General features: G+C 41.5%; 2 protein-coding genes across 3 annotated transcripts in view; both read right to left on the reverse strand.

Moving 5' to 3' along the window:
• LOC116617923 (slowpoke-binding protein) overlaps positions 1 to 23,945 on the reverse strand; it is a 55,950-nt gene that overhangs the window by 21,112 nt on the left and 10,893 nt on the right. For both annotated transcript variants that reach the window (XM_032381138.2, XM_032381137.2), the window contains exons 5-8: positions 22,034 to 22,185; positions 21,394 to 21,504; positions 19,990 to 20,085; positions 19,468 to 19,553 (exon numbers count right to left, since the gene is read on the reverse strand). In XM_032381138.2, the coding sequence (XP_032237029.1) occupies positions 19,468 to 19,553; positions 19,990 to 20,085; positions 21,394 to 21,504; positions 22,034 to 22,185 (445 nt within the window). The remainder of the gene's footprint in view (positions 1 to 19,467; positions 19,554 to 19,989; positions 20,086 to 21,393; positions 21,505 to 22,033; positions 22,186 to 23,945) is intronic.
• Positions 11,646 to 13,515, reverse strand: LOC125563185. Its single transcript, XM_048728180.1, has 2 exons — positions 12,973 to 13,515; positions 11,646 to 12,895 (listed from the first exon to the last, which is right to left on the reverse strand). Exons 1-2 carry the CDS (start codon positions 13,115 to 13,117, stop codon positions 12,390 to 12,392), a joined length of 651 nt encoding a protein of 216 aa, XP_048584137.1. The 5' UTR covers positions 13,118 to 13,515; the 3' UTR covers positions 11,646 to 12,389.

A 23,945-nucleotide genomic window follows, 5' to 3' on the forward strand; every position in this document is an offset into this window, starting at 1 on the left:
CTGAAGAGTATGGGATTTAGCATAACGAGAGATTCATTCTTGTAATAAATTTGACTCTTTATTGGGATAAAACATGCTCGCTACTGATAGCGAGCAATTAAAGGGCGATAAAATGCTTGAGACACTGTTGCATACAAGACAAAAAACAAAACACTTATCTAAACTTATCTTCACTGTTATTGATTCTCTTCTTCTTTCGGAATCACATGTATCCTTTGAATTTGTTAGAACTAAGAAATATTTGCATTACGAGCTGTAGGCACGGCAGACGACTGCGAGTTGATTCCGCAATACCCGTACGGGTAACTTCCTGAATGATATTCATCATGACCGTATTGCTGTGGTTCAGTACGAGCATAATGAGGTTGTAATGTGCAGACTCCCATTCCGAGGCGTTGATATGTTGGCTGTCTAACCTCATCGTACGTCAACCTAACTGGAGGATTGTGCTTCCGCTGCGGTCTCTCGGTTCTATCTCCCTTAATTTCACTCTGACTCTTTTCCTCTTCTTCACTGGCGCAATCTAGGGGAGCCGAGTCTTCTGTCGCAGAGTCTGATGGCTCACCATCACGGATGTCATCATCCGTCTTCGGGATGTCTCCTAAGATCTGCCATGTCACATGTTCATCTTCTTCGGAAGAGTCAGTTTCTTCAACGTTAGCTGCCCGCGTCGCTCGATGTTGGTTCCTGGTCTTCTTCCTCAAAGTGCTTCGTTTCCGACTTGGGGGATCTTGTGATAAGTCGATTGCGTCGCATGGAAACAACAGATTACGATGAAGCACCCTCTCTGGTCCTCCGCCACCCTCTGGTTTGACTCGGTAGACAGGGCTGTCGTCTCCGTGTCTTTCAGTTACAACATATACCTTATCCTCCCAGTAGGCGCGGAGCTTGCCAGGCCCTCCTCTTTCCTTGCGATTTCGCACCAGTACTCGGTCACCGGGGTGAAGGACAGCGCCGGAGACTCGCTTGTCGTACTTAACTTTATTCCGTCCTGCAGCCTGCCGAGCGATGCGTGCTGCATTGTCATATACTTCCTTCATTTTATCCCTCCACTTCCGAGCATATTCTGTGTAGCTTTCTACGTTCTTTTCAGGCTTCAAGTCAAAGAGCAGATCAATGGGTAACCATGGTGTTCTGCCAAAAAGCAAAAAGTATGGACTATACCCAGTGGCCTTGTGTCTCGTGCAGTTATAGCCGTGGATCATCTTGTTCAGGGATTCATCCCACTTCGACTTCCTTGTTTCTGGGAGTGTCTTCAGCATCGACAGGAAGGTTCTGTTCATCCTTTCCACCTTGCCATTGCCCATCTGGTGATAAGGTGTCGTACGGGATTTGGAAACTCCACTGATCTTGTGTAGTTGGTGAAACAAGTTCTGGATGGAAACACGAACAGAGGTATGAAATCGTCATAGATCTTCTTCGCCACCGTCTGGGCCGACTTGTTTCTTGTTGGATAGACCTGACAGAATCTTGTGAAGTGGTCCACGACAAGCAAGATGTACTCATTTCTACGGGAACTTTTCTCTAGATGGAGGAAATCAATGGCAATAACGGTGCAGTGGCCGTGATGGGCGTCAGTGGTGCACGCTGGGGGACATTCGGCTGCCTCTGATGAATGAATCTACACTTCTGCTTGATAAACCGTTCGATATCTGCTTGCATTCGTGGCCAGTAAAACCTTGACCTCGCTAGATCTAGCACCCTGTCCCGAGATGTCCCATATTTACATGCAGCTCTTCATAAACTAGTGGTTTGAATTTTGATGGGAGGACCAACTGTCTTCTTGTCTTTGTTTCTCGCCAAAGTGTTCCGTTGCCATGGATATGGAGCCTACTCATTTACCTTAAGAGAGTACGTACTTCGCAGTCTTCATACTTCCTATCCTTAGGGGATGGATGTAGTCCTTTCAGCCTCTTGCTGGTGTTTTAGTATCTCATTTGGCGTCATTTTCTGGAAATCGAAGTTGCGTCGTGACTGGTTCCGCGCTTACTTCGCCATACCTTGAGGTGACTGTGTTGACCCACGGACTATTGTTTTCTAGGTCTTCATCCAAAGGCTGCATCGTGCCATCACACTCGCTCTGTCCATTTCTTCAGTGCAACAGGTCATAAATTCTTCTGGCTCTAGTGGTAGTCTAGACAGCGTATCTGCGTCGATGTATATCCTCCCCGGGCGGTACTTGATAGTGAAGTTATAGTCCGCTAACTCCGCTACCCACCGGTGACCTGTTGCGTTAAGCTTAGCCGTGGTTAATATATAGGTCAATGGGTTGTTGTATGTGTAGACTGTGAATGAAGGCGCATAGTAAAGGTAGTCTCGAAACTTCTCCGTAATGGCCCATTTAAGAGCGACGAACTCTAGCTTTCCTGCATGGAGGTGGTAGTTCTTCTCTGCGGCCGTTAATGTCCTTGAAGCATATCCCAGAAGCCTGAGACCGGATGTTTGCTGCTGATAAAGTACGGCGCCGAGACCGTCTTTAGACGCGTCAGTATGCAATATGGAAGTTTTCTCGAAGTCTGGAAAGGCCATAACAGGCGGGGATGCCAGCTGAAAAATCAGGAATTTAAGTTTCTGCTGGTGACACGGAAGCCAGTTAACTGGATGTTTGTTGGATAGCTGGCTTGTGTTCTTCCCTGACCCAGACTTTCTTCTCTGGTACCTATGGTCGTGGACTTCCTCGGGGGGTGACAGTAAGTCGTACAGTGATTTGGCATGACGCGAGAAGTCCTTGTTATACTGTCGATAATATCCAAGGAAACCCAGTATTTTTCTAAGCTCGGCCACAGTGGTTGGCCTTTTCTCTTTCAGTGCATTGATAGCTGCTTTGTCCGAGGGATCCATACTATAACCACTTGCTGATATGATTCTCCCTAAGTATCTCACCTTAGTTCGCATTTAGACGGTTTTAGTTTGATACCGTGCTCCTTAAGGTTAATTAATACCTGCTTTATATCAGCCAAATGCTCGGTAAACGTCTTACTATATACCAATACATCGTCCAGGTATGGAATGCAGATCTTATCACGGATGTCTTGTAAGCATTTTTCCATACACCTTTGGAAAGCCGCTGGGGCGTTTGACAAGCCGAACGGGATCCTGTTCCATTGGAAAAGCCCCCATGGAGTTATAAATGCTCTCAGATGTGCACTCTCTTTACTCATGAACCCCTGGTGGTAAGCCTTGCCTTGGTCTAGGACTGTAAACCAAGAGTTTCCTCCAAGGCTATCCAAGATATCCTGAATCTTTGGGAAGGGTTGTCGGTCAGGGAGCGTCTTGCTGTTCAGCTGTCGGTAGTCGATACACAGCCTCAGGCTTCCGTCTCGTTTCCGGACGCACACCATCGGAGATGAATATGCTGACTTGGATCTTGTTATCCAAACGCGCCTAATAAGGTCTTCTATGTACTCCTTCACCTCGGCATATAGAGGCTTGGGAAAGGAAACATAGTTCTTCTGAACCGGCTTGTTACACGTAAGCTGAATGTCCAGCTGGAGGTTGTCGATGCAGCCGACATCGTCCTCGTTCCGTGCGAAGGCATCTTCTTCCTCTCTTAGCAGTCTGTGTACCGCCTCTATGCTCTTGTTCTTAGTGGCTCAGGTCAACTTGGGGTAACTATTCCTTGTCCTTAACTGTAGCTTTGTCAACTCTTTCTGTGTTGCTACTCACATCCGGTGGCCTCTTGGTTTTGCCTTGCGGCGGGGGGTCATGTGTCTCAGCTGAACCGGGTGGCTTGAGGAGAGAACTTGGGTTGGCCTGGGATTCCTGTTCTCTAACTGGGTACCGCTTACAATAAGCATCTGTACGTTCCCGGGGGTCTCTTCCACTGGTTTCTCCGATGGGAACACGACAAACAGACTTAACCAGACACCTTGCCGAGTGATGTTTTCCCTTTAATTGTGACGTTACGATCACTTGTATTCTCAACCTGGACAATAAGATGGCTGGAGCCCCCTACGGGGATCTTAGTTAGTGACTCGGTTATTACCAACCCATCCAACCCTTCTTCGATAGGCTCAAAAACTACGGGAAACTCGGTTGTAACTGGGCCTAGATGGAGCGGACACTTAATGCTCACCCTACTCCCCTTGGGAATAATTATGTCACGCTTTGCTGCTTTCACCTCATCAAGCTCCTGTTCTGGGTTACTATCCCTAAGAAGGTTTACCAGAGTCCCTACTTTGGCTTTGTTTACACCTTGAAATGCGCCCCGTATCAGCCCCACACAGTCAACATTGTCATTGATCCGAATCAGTTCTTCAATAACATTAAAACCAATGATTGGCAGTTCCTGGTCATTTTCACCCACTAGTAATGGAATTTCAAGATCCTCTACTTCCTTCCCAGCCCCAGTTCAGCAAAATTGAACTTGCACCCAGCCAACATAGGGTATTGTGGTTCCATGTACTGCTTCCAGAGACAGTTCCTGCTCCTCCCCTAACAGTTCCTTGACCCTCCTAACTTGTTCTCCTGGGAGATAGGCGTCTAACCATTTCTTAGAAATCACGCTTAATTGGGCCCCTGTGACCCATAAGGCATAAGGTTTTATTTGTTCTTTAGGAGATAGGCTACAACTATATACTGCTAGTGGATCAGGGGGGGAGGGGAATGCTATTTGCTCTTTCTCTTAATTGACAAATTGCATTACAAAGTTCTCTATGATCTTTCCAATTGGCCTACTGACACTCTTTTGAACAATATTTGCTTACTTTGCAATCAGAACAATAACTGAACTTTAGGTCTCCCCCCTCTGCCTTTCCACAATGCATACAATGATTGGACTGGTGGTCATTCACACCCTGTCCGGGGGTTGTGACCGTTGCCCGTTTCCCTGGTTTCCGGCTACTGATGGCTTTTGGCTCCTCCTACAGCCCCTTGCATGGTCTGAGCTCCCACACTTGAAACAGTGGATGCAGTGCTCCAGATTTTCTTGCTGACATCGCTGGTAACGAGGTCTGGCTGGTCTATCAGGCTTGGTCTCACCCCTGGGTTTGCCTGTGGTCTGGTGCATCCTCTCTTTAACTGCTGCAATTTCTCCCCTCAACTACTGTAGCTCTTTAACGAGGCGACCCTCAACTGCCTTGTCATTTAAACCTCCTTCCCTTTCTTCATTGAAGTTTCCATTGTGCATGGGTCCAGATCCGTTTTGGACTGTTTCTTTGACTGCAGCAATCTCGACTCTTAATTCCTGGAGTTATTTCACGAGATCCCCTTCATCGTTGGGACCCCCCTTACCAGACCCTGATATCTGGCTGCTCTTTGTTTTTTACCTAGGACCCAACTTATGGTTCCTCTCTGTCTCATTGCTGACACAGGAGCTAGTTTCTCAAAAACTTCCTCATCAGATAGTGCTGTGTCTCTTAGATACACCCTCATTTCTGTTTTGACCCCATCACTAATTAGTCCTGTGAGCAAACTGTGCATATACGTACTTTGCACCAGAGCAGGATCATATTTTAAACCAGATTCTATTTCTTGGGATGCCAATAATACTTTCTGTCTCAGATCAAGCAGAATGACAAGAAAATCTTGAGGGGACTCACTAGAGGCTTGGACGGCTGTTGTCATCTGTGAATACAGCTCGGTGGCACTTTTCTGCTGGTAATGAGCCCTCAAAATTCTTCTTGTTTGGACTAAATTCAAACCCTGCTCGCCCTCCAGATAACTTCTCAACCTAGGACCAGGGTTAACTGCTTTTATGACAGCCCCCATAATTTCTTTCTCATTATACCCATTACTTTTGCCTGCTTCAATTTGATGTACTAGACTTGAAAAGCTGAGGCGATCTTTCTGATTTATTGAGCCAATCTGACGGGCAATCTTAAACTCTCTTCGCATAGAAAACTGAGGCTTTTATTCAACATTTGTTTTCTCAATTGTTTTTTCAACTGGTTCTTTTTTGATCTCCGAGTTCTGATTCTTAAATTTCACTGCTTCCAAAATAGCCTGTAATTTATCAACTTCCAATTCTTCTTTCTGCAGGTAATTGGTAATTGCCTGCATTACGGCTAATTTTCCTTTCTTTTCAGGTTTTTGGATAGTCAATTCGTTACACAGTTCAGTTAATTTTTCTTCGCTCAAAGAGCACAGTTTAAGTCTTATCGTGATTTCTAATTCTTCTGCCATAATGCTTTTCACTCACCTAAGTCCTGTTCGTGGTCGCCAATATGTAACACCCGCGATTCCTTGTGTTATTTCATTTATTTATTTAATAATCCAACTCACAAAAAGTCTACTTTTTCCGTTCTACAAACTCACATGGGAAAATCGCCCCACAATGCATTTCAAACGGGTCGATCCAGGGGCGCGCGGCTAAAACCGCCACAGGTGGCCAACATAGGTAGATAGACTTATAGGAAAGGTAAACCTAGACTCGTGCTACCACAGGTAGCCCGAGTAATAAGCTCGGAAACCTATAGAATAAGATTGGCACGAGAAATTAATTTGGACGGAAATAGCAGATGCGGAAATGTTTTCGTTTGAACAGTTCTCAATTTATAGATTTATTTTCAGTACACCATGAATATAAGTAAAAAAAAAGAGTTACGGTAAAGAAAGACTACAGTTTAAATTTTGAAAAATCTAAACTGAACATGAAGGAATCTTAAATCAGAGAAGCGATAGAATTATTTTTACTTTAGCACTTTACTTAACACGATTTGAAAACGCACCGTTTCATTCGTTTCAAGTCGGTGAGAAACCAACATTAATAATCATACTTTTGCTGACTTATTGTCTTCGATTTCCTCGTCTTTAGACATGGTTTCATTTTAGGCTTTCGGTTTTCTTTCGAAGACTTTCTATCTTTAATCGCAACACAAGTGTCAAACGGTTTCGTCGTGTAATCGATCTTCCGCCGTGTGATAGCCAGTTTGTTGGAGGCGAAGCTCGACAGCAGTCTCAGGTAAAATGGTAGATTCTTTGATCCACTCCTTAGATGTTTGGAAGTTTGTGTTTTTCTCGAGTGAAGGCAACAGTGTCAGCGAAGCGTGGTTACATAGCTTGCTAGCGGGCAGGCAGGGCAGGCGAAACCACAGGGCTCCCGCGCGATGACCAAAAAAACTCAGACCTAATGCACTAAGAAGGAGATAAGAAACAAAATTGCACCTTCCCCAGCAAATTCAATTCAAATTGTCTAGCAATGGGGCCATATAATAGACTGAAACAGCTCTCATTTTGCAAAAATTAAAAACTAACTGGTCAACACTATCACAACATTCAAAAGAGGGCACTCTAATTCATTTGGCCTGGGATACCATGCCATGGTGATGCATCTGATGGGAGTAGAACGTCTCAACCAGCATGGGATACATGCTTGCAATAGATTTATATACTTGATTGCTGAGAAAAACTATTTCTACCCACTTATATATGTCATTAAATCCCAAAATACAGTGAAGCGTTCCTCGACGTTTGGAATAAAACGACGGTAAAGTTACTCCATTCCGATAAATAATTTGAAAACTACCACCTACATCTGTTAACTGTAAATAGTTCTATTGAGTTGTAAAGAAATTTGGACAAAACACATGCGAAAAAGGCGTGAACCCGGAGAAAAAAAGCTGTAAACAACTTCGCGGAACGAAGGTCACATGGCCGCCATTCAAAGGACATTTTCATATTAAGCCTCGTTTCCATGCTCAAAAACCGTGCGCCCTTTTAGTGGATTTTGAGGAGCAAGACTACACGGTTGATGGAGGAGGAGAGCACGAGGCTCACAATATGGACAATATTATTAGAACATTATCTGAAACTATTAATACTAATGCGGTTTCTAGTACAGTGGGGGAGTCTACTATGGGTCTTAATGTAGTTGGTAATTTATCTAGCCGGGAACTTAGCCGTGGGGAGGTTGCTCTTCTTTCTAAGGGTCTTAAATTTTGTCCTACTCCTAATGAGTTGGATGTTTTTGCTTTACGTAAGGATATTAATTATTTCGTTAGGCGTATAAGGTTAAGGGATTTTTTTTATGATCCGGATGCCGTAGATGCAGACTTTTCGGAAACGCCAGGTTTTAGAAAAAAGTCATCTTGGTGTCCGGAAAAAGGTCGCGAAATTGCTATAGAGGCGTACGCTAAAGCCTTGGAGGAAAAGATCTTATCTTCAACCAAACAAGGTAAAATTTATAGAAATTTGACACAGGATGAACGCCGAGCTCTTAAGGATTTAAGGTATGCTAAGGATATAGTTATAAAGGAGGCGGATAAGGGGTCTGGGGTAGTGGTCATGGACTAAGCACTAAGACAGCTCAGTGACAAGGAGGTAGGAAACCAAGGATCTCACGCAGTATATTACGGAGCTAGTAAATAGAAGGGTACGTAAGTTGTCTTCTGATGGATTTATAGATGATAAGACTCTAGATTATCTTATCATCAATAGTAAGCCTAGGGCAGGTCGATTTTATCTCCTTCCTAAAATACATAAGAAGGGTAACCCAGGTAGGCCAGTCATATCGGGGTGTAATACTAGCACTGAAAAGATATCTGAGTTTGTAGATTATCATATTAAGGATTCGGTGCCATCTATACCATCCCATATTAAGGATACTAAACATTTTCTTAATATAGTGAGGGATATGGGAACTTTACCTCAGGGGGCTATCTTAGTCACAGCAGATGTGGTTGGGCTTTACCCCCACATACCCCATGATGAGGGGTTGAAGGCTCTTGAAGCCGCTTTGGACAAACGTGGTAAGTTTACAGGTAATTATATTCCTACTGAGGACCTTGTGGACTTAGCTCGCATTGTCCTGGAGAATAATAACTTATTATTTAATAAGAAGCATTATTTCCAGGTATTAGGTACGGCTATAGGTACTAGAATGGCACCATCATATGCTAATCTTTTTATGGCTAAAGTGGAAAAGGAAATCATAGACTCTTCTCCAGTTAAGCCTTATTTATGGCGTAGGTATATCGATGACAATTTCATGATCTGGACTGAAGGTGAGGACACTCTGAGAGAGTTTATGGCTCACATGAACTCTATACATAGAACTATAAAATTTATATTTGAGTGGTCTACTACTCAGGTAAATTTTTTGGATGTTTCACTTACTCTTAGGGATGGGATTATCTCTACAGATCTGTATAGTAAGCCTACTGATAAGCATCAATATCTTTTTCATACGTCCTGTCATCCGTCTGCTTGTAAGAAAGGCGTTCCTTTTGGGCAGGCACTACGTATTCGTAGGATATGTTCGGAAGACCCTTCTTTTGAAAAGAGGGTATTAGAGTTACAAGGTTATTTAGTTGATAGGGGTTATGACATAAGATTTTTGGGAGGGAAGTTGACCGGGTTAGAGGTATTCCTAGGGACGACACATTAAAAGACAGGCGTAAAGGTAGGAATGATCGTGTACCTTTTGTAGTCACTTTCACCCAGCTCTACCTAATTTACCTGGTATTCTTCGTAATTTACAGCCAGTTCTAGAATTTTCTAGTAGATGTAGGGGTGCTATTGGTAAGGTACCTATGGTGGCTTATAGGAAACCTAGGAGTTTAAAGGATATGTTGGTGCACTTCTCTCTTAAAGAGGGTAGTACTCAGGCTATAGGTTGTGGTAAGTGTTGCGGTAAAAGGTGTAGGGTGTGTAACTTTCTTAAGACAGGGCGGGAGTTTCGCAGAACGGTTACTAATAAGAAATATGTCATTAATTTTATGTTGGACTGTAACTCAGATTTTGTTGTTTATCTTATTACTTGCTCTATGTGTAGCAAGCAATACGTAGGGTCTACTATCAATAGTTTTAGGAAGCGTTTTAATAGTCATAAAAGCAGGTTAAATAAGCACCCTAGTTTACCGGTTAGTGAAAGAGTTAAGGATGACCTTATTTGTCAACATTTTCATTGCGACAATCATTTAGGTCTTAATAATGTTATGGTACAACTTATAGATAAGTGTAACTCTGAGGCTCAGCTTAGGGAAATGGAAGGTCAGTGGGCTTATCGGCTTAAGTCTATCTACCCGCGGGGTCTTAATAGTGATGACTTTTTTTGTAGTAGAAACACCCACGTAGAGATGTGTGAATTATTTTTATCCATAGCGCGCGCTATTCTAGAAAATGCGCGTTTTTGTCATGTTTTTGCGTCTCGCGCCACTATTCTGATAGTGCAAGAAAATGGTGCATAAAAAGTGGCGGATCGTTCAAATTTATGGAACATTTATGAAATTTGGCACAGTGAAAGAGAAACTCACACTAAGAAATTCTGGATATGGACCCACCCTCAAAAATGTATACTTACAGTTTTATAGAGGTAGAATTAATTTCCCTGAAAACTAGAATAAAACCAATACTTTTCATGTTACGGTCACAAAACTCACCCCTGTGCGATATGTGCGTGGTTATACGCTCGACTATATCCTGCAATATACCAATATAATTAAGTATGTGGATTTGTAGCTCGCAGTTCGTATTGAAAGGCACTCTGTAAACGATATACATCCTTCATGTAATCTCTAGTATAACTGTTAGTCCAATAGGGGCAATGTACCATTATAAATTAGTATATCGAATCTTAGCTCTCAGCTTGTATTGAAAAGGCACTCTACATAAGCAATTTGCCTCTCATCTCTAGTATAACTGTAAGCACTCACATTTGGGCGTGGGTTCATATCTCTAATAAAGTTTTGTTAAGAGTACTACAATTATGTGGAGTTTGAAAGTTGTACAATAAATAGCATTGGTTTTAATGCTGATTAAAGGAAATAATTTATACCACCCATAAAACTGTAAGTTTCAAGGGGGCGTGGTTTATTTTTTCATTAAACTGTAGCATGTGTTAATATCCATCACTGGAATAAGATGTACCTATTAGGGTATTATATAGTGGTCCCACAAAAATAAGCACAACTCTAGAAATAAAATGATAAGTCGAATGAAATTGGTCCAATTTATACATTTCGAAACACAAGATGTAAAGACGATGAAATATCTTTTATATATGGAATAGCTGTTGCCATGACAACGATATTGGTTGAAACTAAGGTCGTTGGGTAGTAATTAATAAAGTTATTCATGTTTGGAGATGATTATTGCTTCTTGAACCTCAGGAATTTGATAATATATATATATATTTGATAATATTTAAGGAATGCATTTGTCTGAATGTGATCATATTAGATACAATATATATATATATATATTATGAGGGGACATCTTAATATCTGATGATATCTGATGATGATTTACTTCCTTAAACGTCATCCTATCACTATGTCAGTCGTCAGTATTTTACTGAATCTAACCACAGTTCTCACATTCTGTACAGGAGCAGCCATCTGTTCAGTTCAGGTTATTTCTGACGCAAGAGCATCTTCGAGCACTGCAATTGCCTTTGCATCCACAGCACAATAGCTACAATACCGCTTATGGGGCAGGAGCGATTGGAGGCCATCATCACTGCACTTCCAGCCTTGGCCCTCTCGATTTTGACCCTTGATCCTCGCTTTCAGTGCATTCTTCCAAATGTAGGCCTGGTAGTTTGCACGTCTTGTATGCATACGGAGAGCAGAGCTTGTTGGGGGCAGCTGATGGGACTAAAGCTTTCGATTTTTACAGAAAAGTTTGTACCTTGTTTCATTGACACTAGTACAGGTGGCATCCCCATAAAGGACGCAAACAAACTTCTCTACCTTCCTGACATCTTCTTTTTGCATTGGCACGTGATCGCCAATTCTGCATTCATGTGATGATACATTCGTGTATCTGCCTCCTCCTGGTTGCTGGATAATTCCCGGACCTCACAAAAAGATATTTCTCCTTGAACGACAAAAGTCTTTCTGCATGTCTCTCGGTAGGCAACGTACAAAGAGTGCCCTTTTAATTTGCTCACATATCTCTGGTTCGTGGCCCATTCATTTGTGAGGAACTCTAGCCGGTTTTCCTTGTGGGCTATCTATCTGGACCACGAATCCAACCTTGCCACGTCGCTCTTGCTCAGCATTCTTGATTGACAATTCCGGGTACTGGTCAGCAACAAAGTCGATTCTAGTTGCCTCTCCCGGCTGTTTCAATATCGTAGCTAAGACAAGCTCTGCAAGATCAGCAAAACGATCCGGCGCCAGACTTCTTATCATTGCCATGTCATCTATAATGAAACCTGATGCTTCCGGGGGGCGATGCGTTACTTCTACTTTTTTCTTCAGTAAAGATGCTGGGGCAGACTTATAAGTCTTAGCGAGGGATCCATCAAATGACGCTAAGGACCAGGGCACTGGCCCGAGCTCATGAGTGAGGAGTTTTCTCAGGTCAATTTGGCGACTCTGACCAATAACAAGTTATCTGGCAAAAAGATTTCTGTCCGTTTGTATCGCGAAGCTCTTGCCTCCTACTGAAATCTTTCTTTTGGCTTCACCAAATCTTCCCAATTTCATTTTGGGGAGTGTTCCGGACTATCCTGTGTCACTTTTTGACAGTCTATTTGCATTGAATAGAGCCAAAGCTTCTCGCCTTTTTTTCTTTGCCTCGAGGAGGTCTTTTGTAAGCTCTGTGCTGGCTACGGATCCTGTGCTGAGGCTCACAAGCTCATCCGATGGCTCAAACGGATTCCTCCAATGACGGATGACTTCCATGGTATTCCGCACGTCCTCTTCGTATTTCATCATTCGTTTAGCCCCATGTTCTTTGTGATTCCTGCTTTTTTCATGGCATCCGGCCATCTCCCTGCATCGATCGACGAATTGGGCTCTCATGTGCGCCATTAGTACCCATCTTTGCACAGCTCCCTTCTTCAGGATAAACCCCACAATCCCACCCTTTGTTTTTGTATTGCGGTTAAGGGTCTGTTCGATGGTCTGGTCAACAGAAACTTGTGTAAACCCGTGTGTAGCATTACGTTGTACTCCAAAGTCTCCCTGTGACAGCATGACGTGTGCCTCGGGATGGGTGTCAGGAAGGGCTAGCATTTGGGTTAAGATGTAAGTTATTTCCATAGTATTGCTTTATTTACACACAATGTACTGTTTAATGACATACCTTGTGAGTTTGAACTGCACGATTGTAGTGCCGGCCCTGCAGGACACCTGGAACTGAACCAGTCGCAACGATTCCGCTTTCTATAAGGATATCTTGCAGTCCTGTGCCGGCAAACCTCTTGCCAATAGCAGAAAGAAATGAACATGCTGTATGGTATGCTCCCATTCTGATAACAACACGTTGAAACTGTAATGGAGCTTGTAATATTATTTCAAGAGCCTTGGCATAAATAGCTTGTCAAACACGACAATGACACCCTGCTGCCCTAGCTCAACAGCCATTCGGATTGACTTTTGCAGTATCGTGAAAACTGTTGGCAACTCTGTTGGGGAGGCTTCGAGAACAGGGCAGTACCCTACGAAGCTCTCTCGTAGACTTTCATGCATCTCAATGTTAAAGCCTGTCCAAGCTGGTATGACCTGTGCGTCGTCGGATACATCAAACAAGGAACGATGGTAGGGTTGTCGGCACAGAATCCAAGCGAAGTCAATCAAACGCGCTTTGGCAATTATTTCAGTGCAAAACTGGGTGATTTTGCTTTCTTAAAAGTGAAATGCAGTTGGACCTTGACGGCGTCCAGAGTGATAGGTCTCTACATCGTTGGCTATATGCGTCAAGGAACGTCTTCTTGAGGGAGCCTGGATGTCAATTCTCGATGGAAGCGCACATGTAAGGTGTTTTCTCTGCACCACAATTCCATTTGCACAATGTGTTGTTCCTTTACCTGTGTCAGAAACGGATTATCAAAGCTGCTTTGTATACTTATATTAAAATTAACGATAGCCTCTGAGGGCGCTGCTAATAGTATATACACATATCTATATACTAACCTGACAATGTTTCTTCTTGGAGAGCATTGTTGTCCCAACAGAACACGGCAGGGACTGCGAGATGACATCCGCTGGGAAGGATACCATTTTGGTGATTCAGAATGTGTTGCTCCGCAATGGATGTCTCAAGCTCTTCGATTTGAGAATAAGAGAGGCCATGACCGAACCTGTTTAAAAGGGTGACAACTTCTACATTTCCGGTAAGGCTCTTGATGGTCATTGGGAGCAATACATGCTTCGGCGTCTTGACGCGGCCTCTCGTAACACAATGAATGAGGTCTTGACCCAATGAAGTGATCCATCGGTGAACATGGCTTGGGACGCCTGCCACTCTTTCGTTTGAATACTCTACATCAGAGGTTAAAATCCAGGCAAGCAGGTTGTATAATAGGTCAGGGACCATATTATCACATTCTAGGTCTTCAGCACTTGGCGGCCACGATATCACAGGCTTAACTTTCAGAAGAAGGGATCTGATTTCTTTTGCTGCGTGGTACACATTGCTTGACATATATTCATCGTCGACTTGCTTCTCTGCCTTTTCAACTCCTGGCGCATCATTTCTGACTAGAGACTCAACGATCTCACCCTTGGCGATGTGTGCACTAAAGACGAGTTCAGGCTTGCTCGGGTTCGAGGGTCTGTGATATTCTAATTGACTACCAAAAGCTGGCTACAATCTTTGTTACAGCTAAGATGATATGTATGCATTTACATCGCCACCCTCCTCTTTCGTATGACTAACAAACATGGACAGAAGCTGTGACATATCAGAAACTTTAGCGTTGTCGATGACTTCTCGCCCCACGTACTTCTTGACTTTGTCGAATGCTCTGTCGTAATAGCCATATCCACTGTCTTCTTCTGAAGCGTCATAACCGGTCTCAATTTTGGTCAGTGTTTCAGGGCGTGTGTAGCTTTTGTAACTTCTATGATACTTTATTATATGCCAACAACCACTTCCGGTAGAATGACGCACGATGATTGGCTGTTGAGCGGTCCGGATCGTGCTGTAACGACTGCGGTCGTTACAAAAAAATTTCCGGACCGACGACTCACTCGAGAAAATCAACAACAAGGTTGTTCTTTTTTCTACACTGTAATAGCAATTTGTTGCCGCTTTTCTGCATCGATGAGTTTTAATATTTATGTTCAGACAGTGAGTTTTATTATGTAAGCTTACTTTATTTTTTTCTTCAATATAATTTCCAACTTTGTTTACCTTTACAGTTGCATCTGACAGTTTCGCTGATGTTCGTGAACATTTTGTTCGAATGAACATTCAGTGAAATCCAGTTCGTATTTCCACACAATGCTTTTTTAAAATTAAAATCATCCACAAATAATGAATGCATCTTTTTAATAGTATGGAGTAACCGTCATTAATTGCTAAAATGCCACATTTAAATACTTGGTAAAGCATCTCTTAAAGATAAGGAAACCATTCAGTGACTACTAACTAATAGTTCCCGGCCAATAAGAGCTCACTACAATGACGCAAGCAATTATTTCTCGCCTGACTTCTGACCGCGTGGTCGACAGTTCTAAATTTTATGGTGTGTTTTGTCAAGCATTCAAGAGGATGCCAAGGAAATATGGTTTGGTCCCTCAAATGGATAAACATTGAACCACGAAGAAGGGAAAATGTTCTTTTATGTAAGAGCGAACATGAAATGTGTGATAGCATGGCACTACAGAAAGGAACGTTTTTCTTACGAAAAGTTTTCACTTATTCATTGCCGTTCTGGTTTAAAACTTCACTTTGCCGGTAGATAGCAAGGTATTCGGGCTTTTTCTACTTGAATTCAATGGAAAAGAGGATATTTGGCTTGTGATTTGATCGTCTATACTCTCGGACCATGTGGGCAATGTGTCATGACAAAAACGCGCCTTGTTTTCTTTCGGACATATAATTCTTAGTTCTTAGTTTTATTACTAAATAGCTGATGAAGCTAATGCTAGAAGGACATTAAAATTAAAATACTTCAAATACAAATATATGCATAAAATCAACAATACTCAGCAATATGTAAGGTAAACACACACAAATAAATCAGTCAGCAACTTGCTAGGTAATATTAAAATAAATAAATAAATAAATAAATAAATAAATGAATGAATGAATGAATGAATGAATGAATGAATGAATGAATGAATGAATGAATGAATGAATATGAGCCAGAGGTCAACGGTCTTTACAGCCTCTTGATATGTAAGGGGATGTAATGTAAGGGTACCTCTAAGTGAGGTATGGCCTGTGCGGCAGCGGCTCTGAAAGCAGGCAATGAGGTGGCATACACTGCTTCAGATGGCAAAAAAAAAAAAAAAAAAAACTCTGATAGCTCTTGGTAAAAATTAATACGAATAACTTAGCACATAAGTCTGGACCTGTTTAAAATGAAATCTATGGTGGAATTTCCGTGCCAACTAGGCCATTATGAAATTTGTAAAATGATGATGCCTGTGCTAGCAGACGCCTCTGTTCAAGGTTACTCCATCCTAATGAATTAACTCTATCAGTATAGCTGGTAGAACGGCGATAGTCCTCTGTGATAAAGCGAGCTGCATTCTTTTGTACTTGTTCTAGCCTGTTGATGGCGTTGTCGTAGTACGGGTTCCATGCAGCTGAGGCATACTCTAGTGGTGGTCTAACAAGGGCTTCATCAGCTTTCAACTTCACTGTGGCATCGCAGGGCTTGAGCATGCGACGAACAATACCCAAAGTTCTGTTGGCTTTTTTGGCAATGTTACAACGCTCAGACCACTGCAGATGGTTGTTGCAAGTAACTCCAAGGTGTAACTCCAAGGCGTCGATGGGACGTAACATGATCAAGATGATCCTCACCTAGCTTGTAAGGAAAGTGATCAGAGACACTTAAAAACTGCGTAGAATCAATCAGAACCGCAAAACAAAGCGTGACAACCGCTACTGCCAGTGGAAACAAGTCTAACAAGTTTGGATGAGCTCAATATTATTAAAATAGTTGGAGCTGCTAAAACCATACGTAAGTAACTTACTCAAGCAATGTTTTGTACTTGACTAACTTAATCAAATCGAGTTGTCAATCGTTTTATTTGAATTTTGAATTAGCCGAAATGTGTCTTTTATATGCTTAAACTTAGGTAACTAACTCAAACCGTTGATTCATTGTACGAATCTTCCAGGGGGTGTTTATTGTGATCGCATTAATTCACAAAGTAGTAAGCTTCGGGTTTTCTAAATCAACCCAAGCTCGCTCTTGCAACCCTCAAAACTTTTAACCCATAATAACAATATCAATTTTAAAAGTTGTGCTCGCGTACGCAAAAAAAATGCTTTTGCATTTTTCCCCTTAGGATCTAGCCATTAACAAATAATTACCACGATCACAAACATCACAAACCAACTTTTGGTTGAAAAATGCTTGTTTTAGGGAGCTATCCAATGTATAACAAACGCATATTTTCAAATACAGACACGTTCTAGAACTTTTTGTATTTTACGAGAACTGATAAGTAGAGTCATACAAATTTACGAAGATTGGAAATTTGTCGAATAGGTGGTCTGGTGGTAGCATTCATGATTGATTTTTTTAAAATTCACTCCATATTTCTCTAAAAGTTGAGAGACTTTCGATCAGTAAGGTTCTTTTTTTTCTCTTGTCGCTTTCTTTTTCAAACGACTTTCATATGGAGAGAATAAATACACTATTTCCACCAAATTGGTTTTTATGATTTCTCTTGACTTGAACAAATTCTATATGTGCTTATAGATTTATTGTAGTACTAAGTCTCTGATGTTAGTTATCATTTAGAAAAAAAATATTTTAAGAATTATGAATAGCACTCACTAGAGCGTGCCCAAGCGTGTTCCGTTTGGGGATTGGCATTCGTCATTAGGAATACCCCCCCTATGAGGTGAATTGCGAGGAGCACGCGCCACAATCCGAACAGTCTCATGGAAGCAGAACGCCCCAGCCATCCCCACCCGAGTCTCATGGAGGCAAAACGCCCCAGCCATCCCCACCCGAGTCTCATGGAGGCAAAACGCCCCACCCATCCCCACCCGAGTCTCATGGAAGCAAAACGCCCCAGCCATCCCCACCCGAGTCTCATGGAGGCCAAACGCCCCAGCCATCCCCACCCGAGTCACGTTTGAGCAATCTAGTGAGCGATAGGGTGCACTCACCTTCGCTGGGCAACATGTTAAAGGTACTTGTAAAAGTGTACCGTTTATATTCAATAAACCGGCTATCGTGGCCCTGCGGCACGTAGCCATTTTAAATCCCAGTCTGTGTTCTATTGCCCTTGCAAACAAGCTCGCCAAATCGTTTCTATTGCTCATGTGTCAAGCAAGCAGGAGAGAGGAAGGCATAAATAATATTCGAGAACGCGTTTTTGTGTGGCTGCTTGACAACGCTTTTCTCATAAACTCGCCGCCATTTTAATAACTTAATATGGGAAAATCGTGGCTACACAAAGACAAAATTGCCTTTCCTTAAAAAAAATTAATTTTGAATCCAATAAATCTCTTGATAATTGATAGTAATGTGACAATGATTAAAGCGATTTCAGTATAACTTTGTGATCATCCAATGAGTAATTACTTATGGGATTCGTTGCACTCACCTTGACCTTGATCTTTCCTTTGCAACCTGGACTGCTTGATCATCAGGAGCTGACATCTCGAATTTCCCGCGAAAAACACAGGATCGAGGCGATGATTTAGTTGCCGCGATATTTTATTGCGCTAAGCTAGTTTACAGTTTTTTCATTGGACATAATAAATCTTCATATATTATCAAATTACTGAGGTTCAAGATTTTTCTAATGCAATAATCATCTCCAAACATGAATAACTTTATTAATTGCTACCCAACGACCTTAGTTTCAGCCAATATCGTTGTCATGGCAACAGCTATTTCATATATAAAAGATATTTCATCGTCTTTACATCTTGTTTTGAAATTATAAATTGGATCAATTTCACTCGACTTATCATTTTATTTCTAGAGTTGTGCTTATTTTTGTTGAGACCACTATATAATACCCTAATAGGTCCATCCACATGTAAAGGGTCATAATTCAAGCCATGGCGTCAATCAATAAAATTCATTCAAATTTCTGAGCACTATGACAATGTCTGTAATAGCTTGGGATGGAATGGTTCCACAGAAGATTCTTTGTGTCTTTTGCCATGGAAACAACTTGTTAAGAACAAATGAAACTCTTGTTGAGCTAAGACCATGTTCATTATGGAATATTAGTTTGAGACCATTTTATTGATTTTTTTGAATAGATATAGGACAAAATATATCTTACTAAAACTAAGCTAGTAAATTACCCCTCCCCCCATAGTTAAGGCTGCATTGCCGCTTAAATCACGGGATACGTAACGTAAGATGTTCGAATTCTTTTAAAAAATAGGCTATTAGCTTAAATTTGATACCAATTTAACCGTGTCGTCCGAGGGGTGTGTGCTACGAGGTACTGTATTTTTTGCCCTTAGCTCATAGACTACAAGTCAGATTGCCATCTTCAGTGACAGCGTCTACAGACTAAATGACTCTTTTGAATGTTTTCTGTGGAGATGGTATGACTGGTGTATTCTACACTAACAAGTCAGTCATGTGAAGCACAATGTTTATCTGCGCTAAAATAAAACCCTTCCATTTTCTAGACTCACCTGCACGCCCCATCAATGAGATACACATTGCCAGAATGCACATGAGAACAGGAAGGAAGTCCCCTTTCTTGAAGATAAATAAGGGCCTGCAACAAACATAAGTTCCAATTGCTGCTATAGACAATCAATGCAAATAGAAAGTTAGGCTGCTTTTTATCATATTTTTTAAAAGTTTTTTTTTTAAATTTGGCTTTAGTTTTTCTTTGCAAAATTCTGATTCTGCAACGAATCCATTCCAGTTCAGTAAATGTTTGCATCAGGAAAGCTTTAAAACTTTCAGCAGCTACCAAAGTACCAAACTCACCTGGTAGGGTAAAAATTACCACGTTGTGTTTCATGCAGGTCTGTTAAAAAGTTTCGTTGCTTATCACGTTGTGTTTCATGCAGGTCTGTTAAAAAGTTTCGTTGCTTATCACGTTGTGTTTCATGCAGGTCTGTTTAAAAGTTTGGTTGCTTACCACGTTGTGTTTCATGCAGGTCTGTTTAACAGTTCAGTGCCTAGGCTCTCGTAACTTTGCTCACCTCTAATATCTGCCGTCCATAATTCTTGATCTGTAGAACTGTTAGCCCTTTGCCCTTGAACTCATACTTCTCTAGCCAGGGTGATGTTGGGCGAGACTGTTAAGATAACATTATTAATCATGATGTGTATTGTAGGGATCTAGAACACGTTTTCCCTTGTCTTCGCTCAGACAAGGGCATTAAGCTGACCCCATCTCTTTGGGGATGTAAATGATCTTCAGCGAAAATGCAGAATACTCCTGAAGACAAACTATTAAAAGCAGTATGTATTTTCTGTAGAATTGACAATTAAAAGTGAAGGGTTTTTAGACCGGATTTCTTATAACAGCAATACATAAATAACATTTAGTTTTTTTAACTTATTTTACTTATGGCCATTACATTTACGGTTATTTTTATTGGGCCACATGCCTACCCAGCTGAACTTACCCCATAAATAATATCCTTGAGAGATCCAGCTGGACTTGCCCCATAAATAATATCCTTGAGAGATCCAGCTGAACTTACCCCATAAATAATATCCTTGCGAGATCCAGCTGGACTTACCCCATAAATAATATCCTTGAGAGATCCAGCTGGACTTACCCCATAAATAATATCCTTGAGAGATCCAGCTGAACTTACCCCATAAATAATATCCTTGAGAGAACCAGCTGAACTTACCACATAAATAATATCCTTGAGAGATCCAGCTGAACTTACCCCATAAATAATATCCTTGAGAGATCCAGCTGAACTTACCCCATAAATAATATCCTTGAGAGATCCAGCTGAACTTACCCCATAAATAATATCCTTGAGAGATCCAGCTGGACTTACCCCATAAATAATATCCTTGAGAGATCCAGCTGAACTTACCCCATAAATAATATCCTTGAGAGATCCAGCTGAACTTACCCCATAAATAATATCCTTGAGAGATCCAGCTGAACTTACCCCATAAATAATATCCTTGAGAGATCCAGCTGAATTTACCCCATAAATAATATCCTTGAGAGATCCAGCTGGACTTGCCCCATAAATAATATCCTTGAGAGATCCAGCTGAACTTACCCCATAAATAATATCCTTGAGAGATCCAGCTGAACTTACCCCATAAATAATATCGTTGAGAGATCCAGCTGGACTTACCCCATAAATAATATCCTTGAGAGATCCAGCTGGACTTACCCCATAAATAATATCCTTGAGAGATCCAGCTGAACTTACCCCATAAATAATATCCTTGAGAGATCCAGCTGAACTTACCCCATAAATAATATCCTTGAGAGATCCAGCTGGACTTACCCCATAAATAATATCCTTGAGAGATCCAGCTGGACTTACCCCTTAAATAATATCCTTGAGAGATCCAGCTGGACTTACCCCATAAATAATATCCTTGAGAGATCCAGCTGGACTTACCCCATAAATAATATCTTTCAGAGATCCAGCTGGACTATAAGGCTGAATGATGATCACCATCTCACGGTCCAACATCACGTCGATGCTTAGGATGGGCAATAGATAAGGATGCTGGGAGATAAAACAAATTGGGACTTAACACGATAGTAAAAAGTAAAAAAAAAACTACTCACAGTGATCACCTTAAGTTATAAATAATTGATATGCTCACTATGATTGGTCACCTTAAGTTATAAATAATTGATATGCTCACTATGATTGGTCACCTTAAGTTATAAATAATTGATATACTCACTCTGATTGGTCACCCTAAGTTATAAATAATTGATATGCTCAATCTGATTGGTCACCTTAAGTTATAAATAATAGATATGCTCACTCTCATTGGTCACCTTAAGTTATAAATAATTATTACTGTTATCAGTAGACCTACACACCATCATGCCTGCTTACACCACTGTTATCATTAGACCCTTCAGACCATCATCCCTGCTATTACTCAACTGTTATCCTTAACACCATAATGGCTGCTTACACCACTGTTAGCGTTAGACCCTACAGACCACATCATCCCTACTGCACCTGTCTTAGAGGACTAATCAAAAAATTAAAAAATGGTGCTTCTCATATAAACCTTTACCTCTAATGCGTCCAATAATTCCTTCAAAGTATTCCTTGTCTGTTTGCTACAGGGGATTAGAGACTTTGGGGACCATTCCAACATTGCCAGCACAGCATCCATGCGTGTTTTAGAGTTCTTCACAAGGAACCAATGCTTGTTCAGCCGACTTCCTACAAAACAAAAACTGGTAACGATCATAGCTCGATAGCTGATTAGTTTAACCTTGAGCAGAACTGCGTTCGGGGCCAGGACCCTAAGACCCTAAGATGTTTCCACTTAATAGGTTTTTTTCGAGTTTAGAGCTGATCTCTGTTCTTAAAGGATGTTTATTAGGCCACTTGTAACAACCATTTTAAAGAATGTGTTAATCAGGCCACTTGTAATGACAAACTTAAAGGATGTTTATTAGGCCACTTGTAACAACCACCTTAAAGGATGTTAATTAGGCCACTTGTAACGACCACCTTAAATGATGTGTTAATCAGGCCACTCGTAACAACCACCTTAAATGATGTGTTAATTAGGCCACTTGTAACAACCACCTTAAATGGTGTGTTAATCAAGCCACTTGTAACGACCACCTTAAAGGATGTGTTAATCAGGCCACTTGTAACAACCATTTTAAAGGATGTGTTAATCAGGCCACTTGTAACGACCACCTTAAAGGATGTGTTAATCAGGCCACTTGTAACAACCACCTTAAATGATGTGTTAATTAGGTCACTCGTAACGACCACCTTAAAGGATGTGTTAATCAGGCCACTTGTAACGACCACCTAAAAGGATGTGTTAATCAGGCTGTTGTAATATGTATATTGCCCTCCTTGGGTTCCCTGTGGCCCCTGATGTTTGATTGGGACCCCCCGTAGGGGCTGGTTCCTCGTTGAAGCTCGGAGTTAGTTGTAATTTAGATTTTGAGAAATATTAGTTGAATTAAACCACGAATTGAAAGCATAATCGTGAGGATCTGAACTTATAACATGGTGTCAGAAGTCAAGTAAAAGTTTAACGAGAATCAAGGTAAAGAATATCGAGAAAAGAATTGAAATTATGGCAGAAGTAGAGTCGCACAGGACTCCTGGTCCACTGGTGCTGGATGCCCAAGCCTCAGAAAATTGGAGGAAATTTATTATGCAGTTCGAAATTTACCTAGTGGCGAAAGGAAAGGATGAGAAACCTGACAAGTTAAAGGTGAACTTGCTACTCAATTGTGCTGGAGCAGATGCAATTGAAGAATATAGTCATTTTGTTTTCAACGAAGGAGAAAGCAATGAATCTTATGAAGATGTGTGTAGAAAGTTCAAGGAACACTGTCAGGGAGCAAGAAACGTCATCTATGAGCGCCTTGTGTTTAATCAAAGAAACCAGAAAGAAGGTGAGAGGATGGACAATTTCGTGAGTGAGCTGAAACGCTTATCGTTGACATGTGAGTTTGGGACCCTCAGAGATTCACTGATCAGAGATCGTATCGTGGGAGGGGTGCTATCGAATGAGTTGAGAGGGGAGTTGCTGAAAAAGCCAGATTTGACACTCCAAAGTGCCCATGATTACTGTAGAACCTATGAAGCTGCTGAGTTGCAGAAATTCAAGTTTGCTTCACCAACTGGTTCACAGCAGCCATTGAGTGTACACCCAGTTCAAGGAAAGGAGAGAGCACCTAATCCTACCTGTAAGTTTTGTGGTTTTCAGCACCGTTTCACAAAACCAAGTATTTGTCCTGCCTTAAGAAAGAAATGTAGAAATTGCCAACAAGAGGGACACTTTGCAAAGTTGTGTCCTCTTAAGGGTAAGAAAGAAACACCGGTCAGCACAGTAGAGCAAGAAAACCAGGTTGAGAGTATGGGCCAAGGTGATCGTGGGGTTGATCCACACTTATACTTTGGATCAGTAGAACTTGGGACTGTGACCAGCCCCAATAGCACAAAGAAGA

The sequence above is a fragment of the Nematostella vectensis genome, chromosome 5 (assembly GCF_932526225.1).
Source record: "Nematostella vectensis chromosome 5, jaNemVect1.1, whole genome shotgun sequence".
NCBI lineage: Eukaryota > Metazoa > Cnidaria > Anthozoa > Actiniaria > Edwardsiidae > Nematostella > Nematostella vectensis.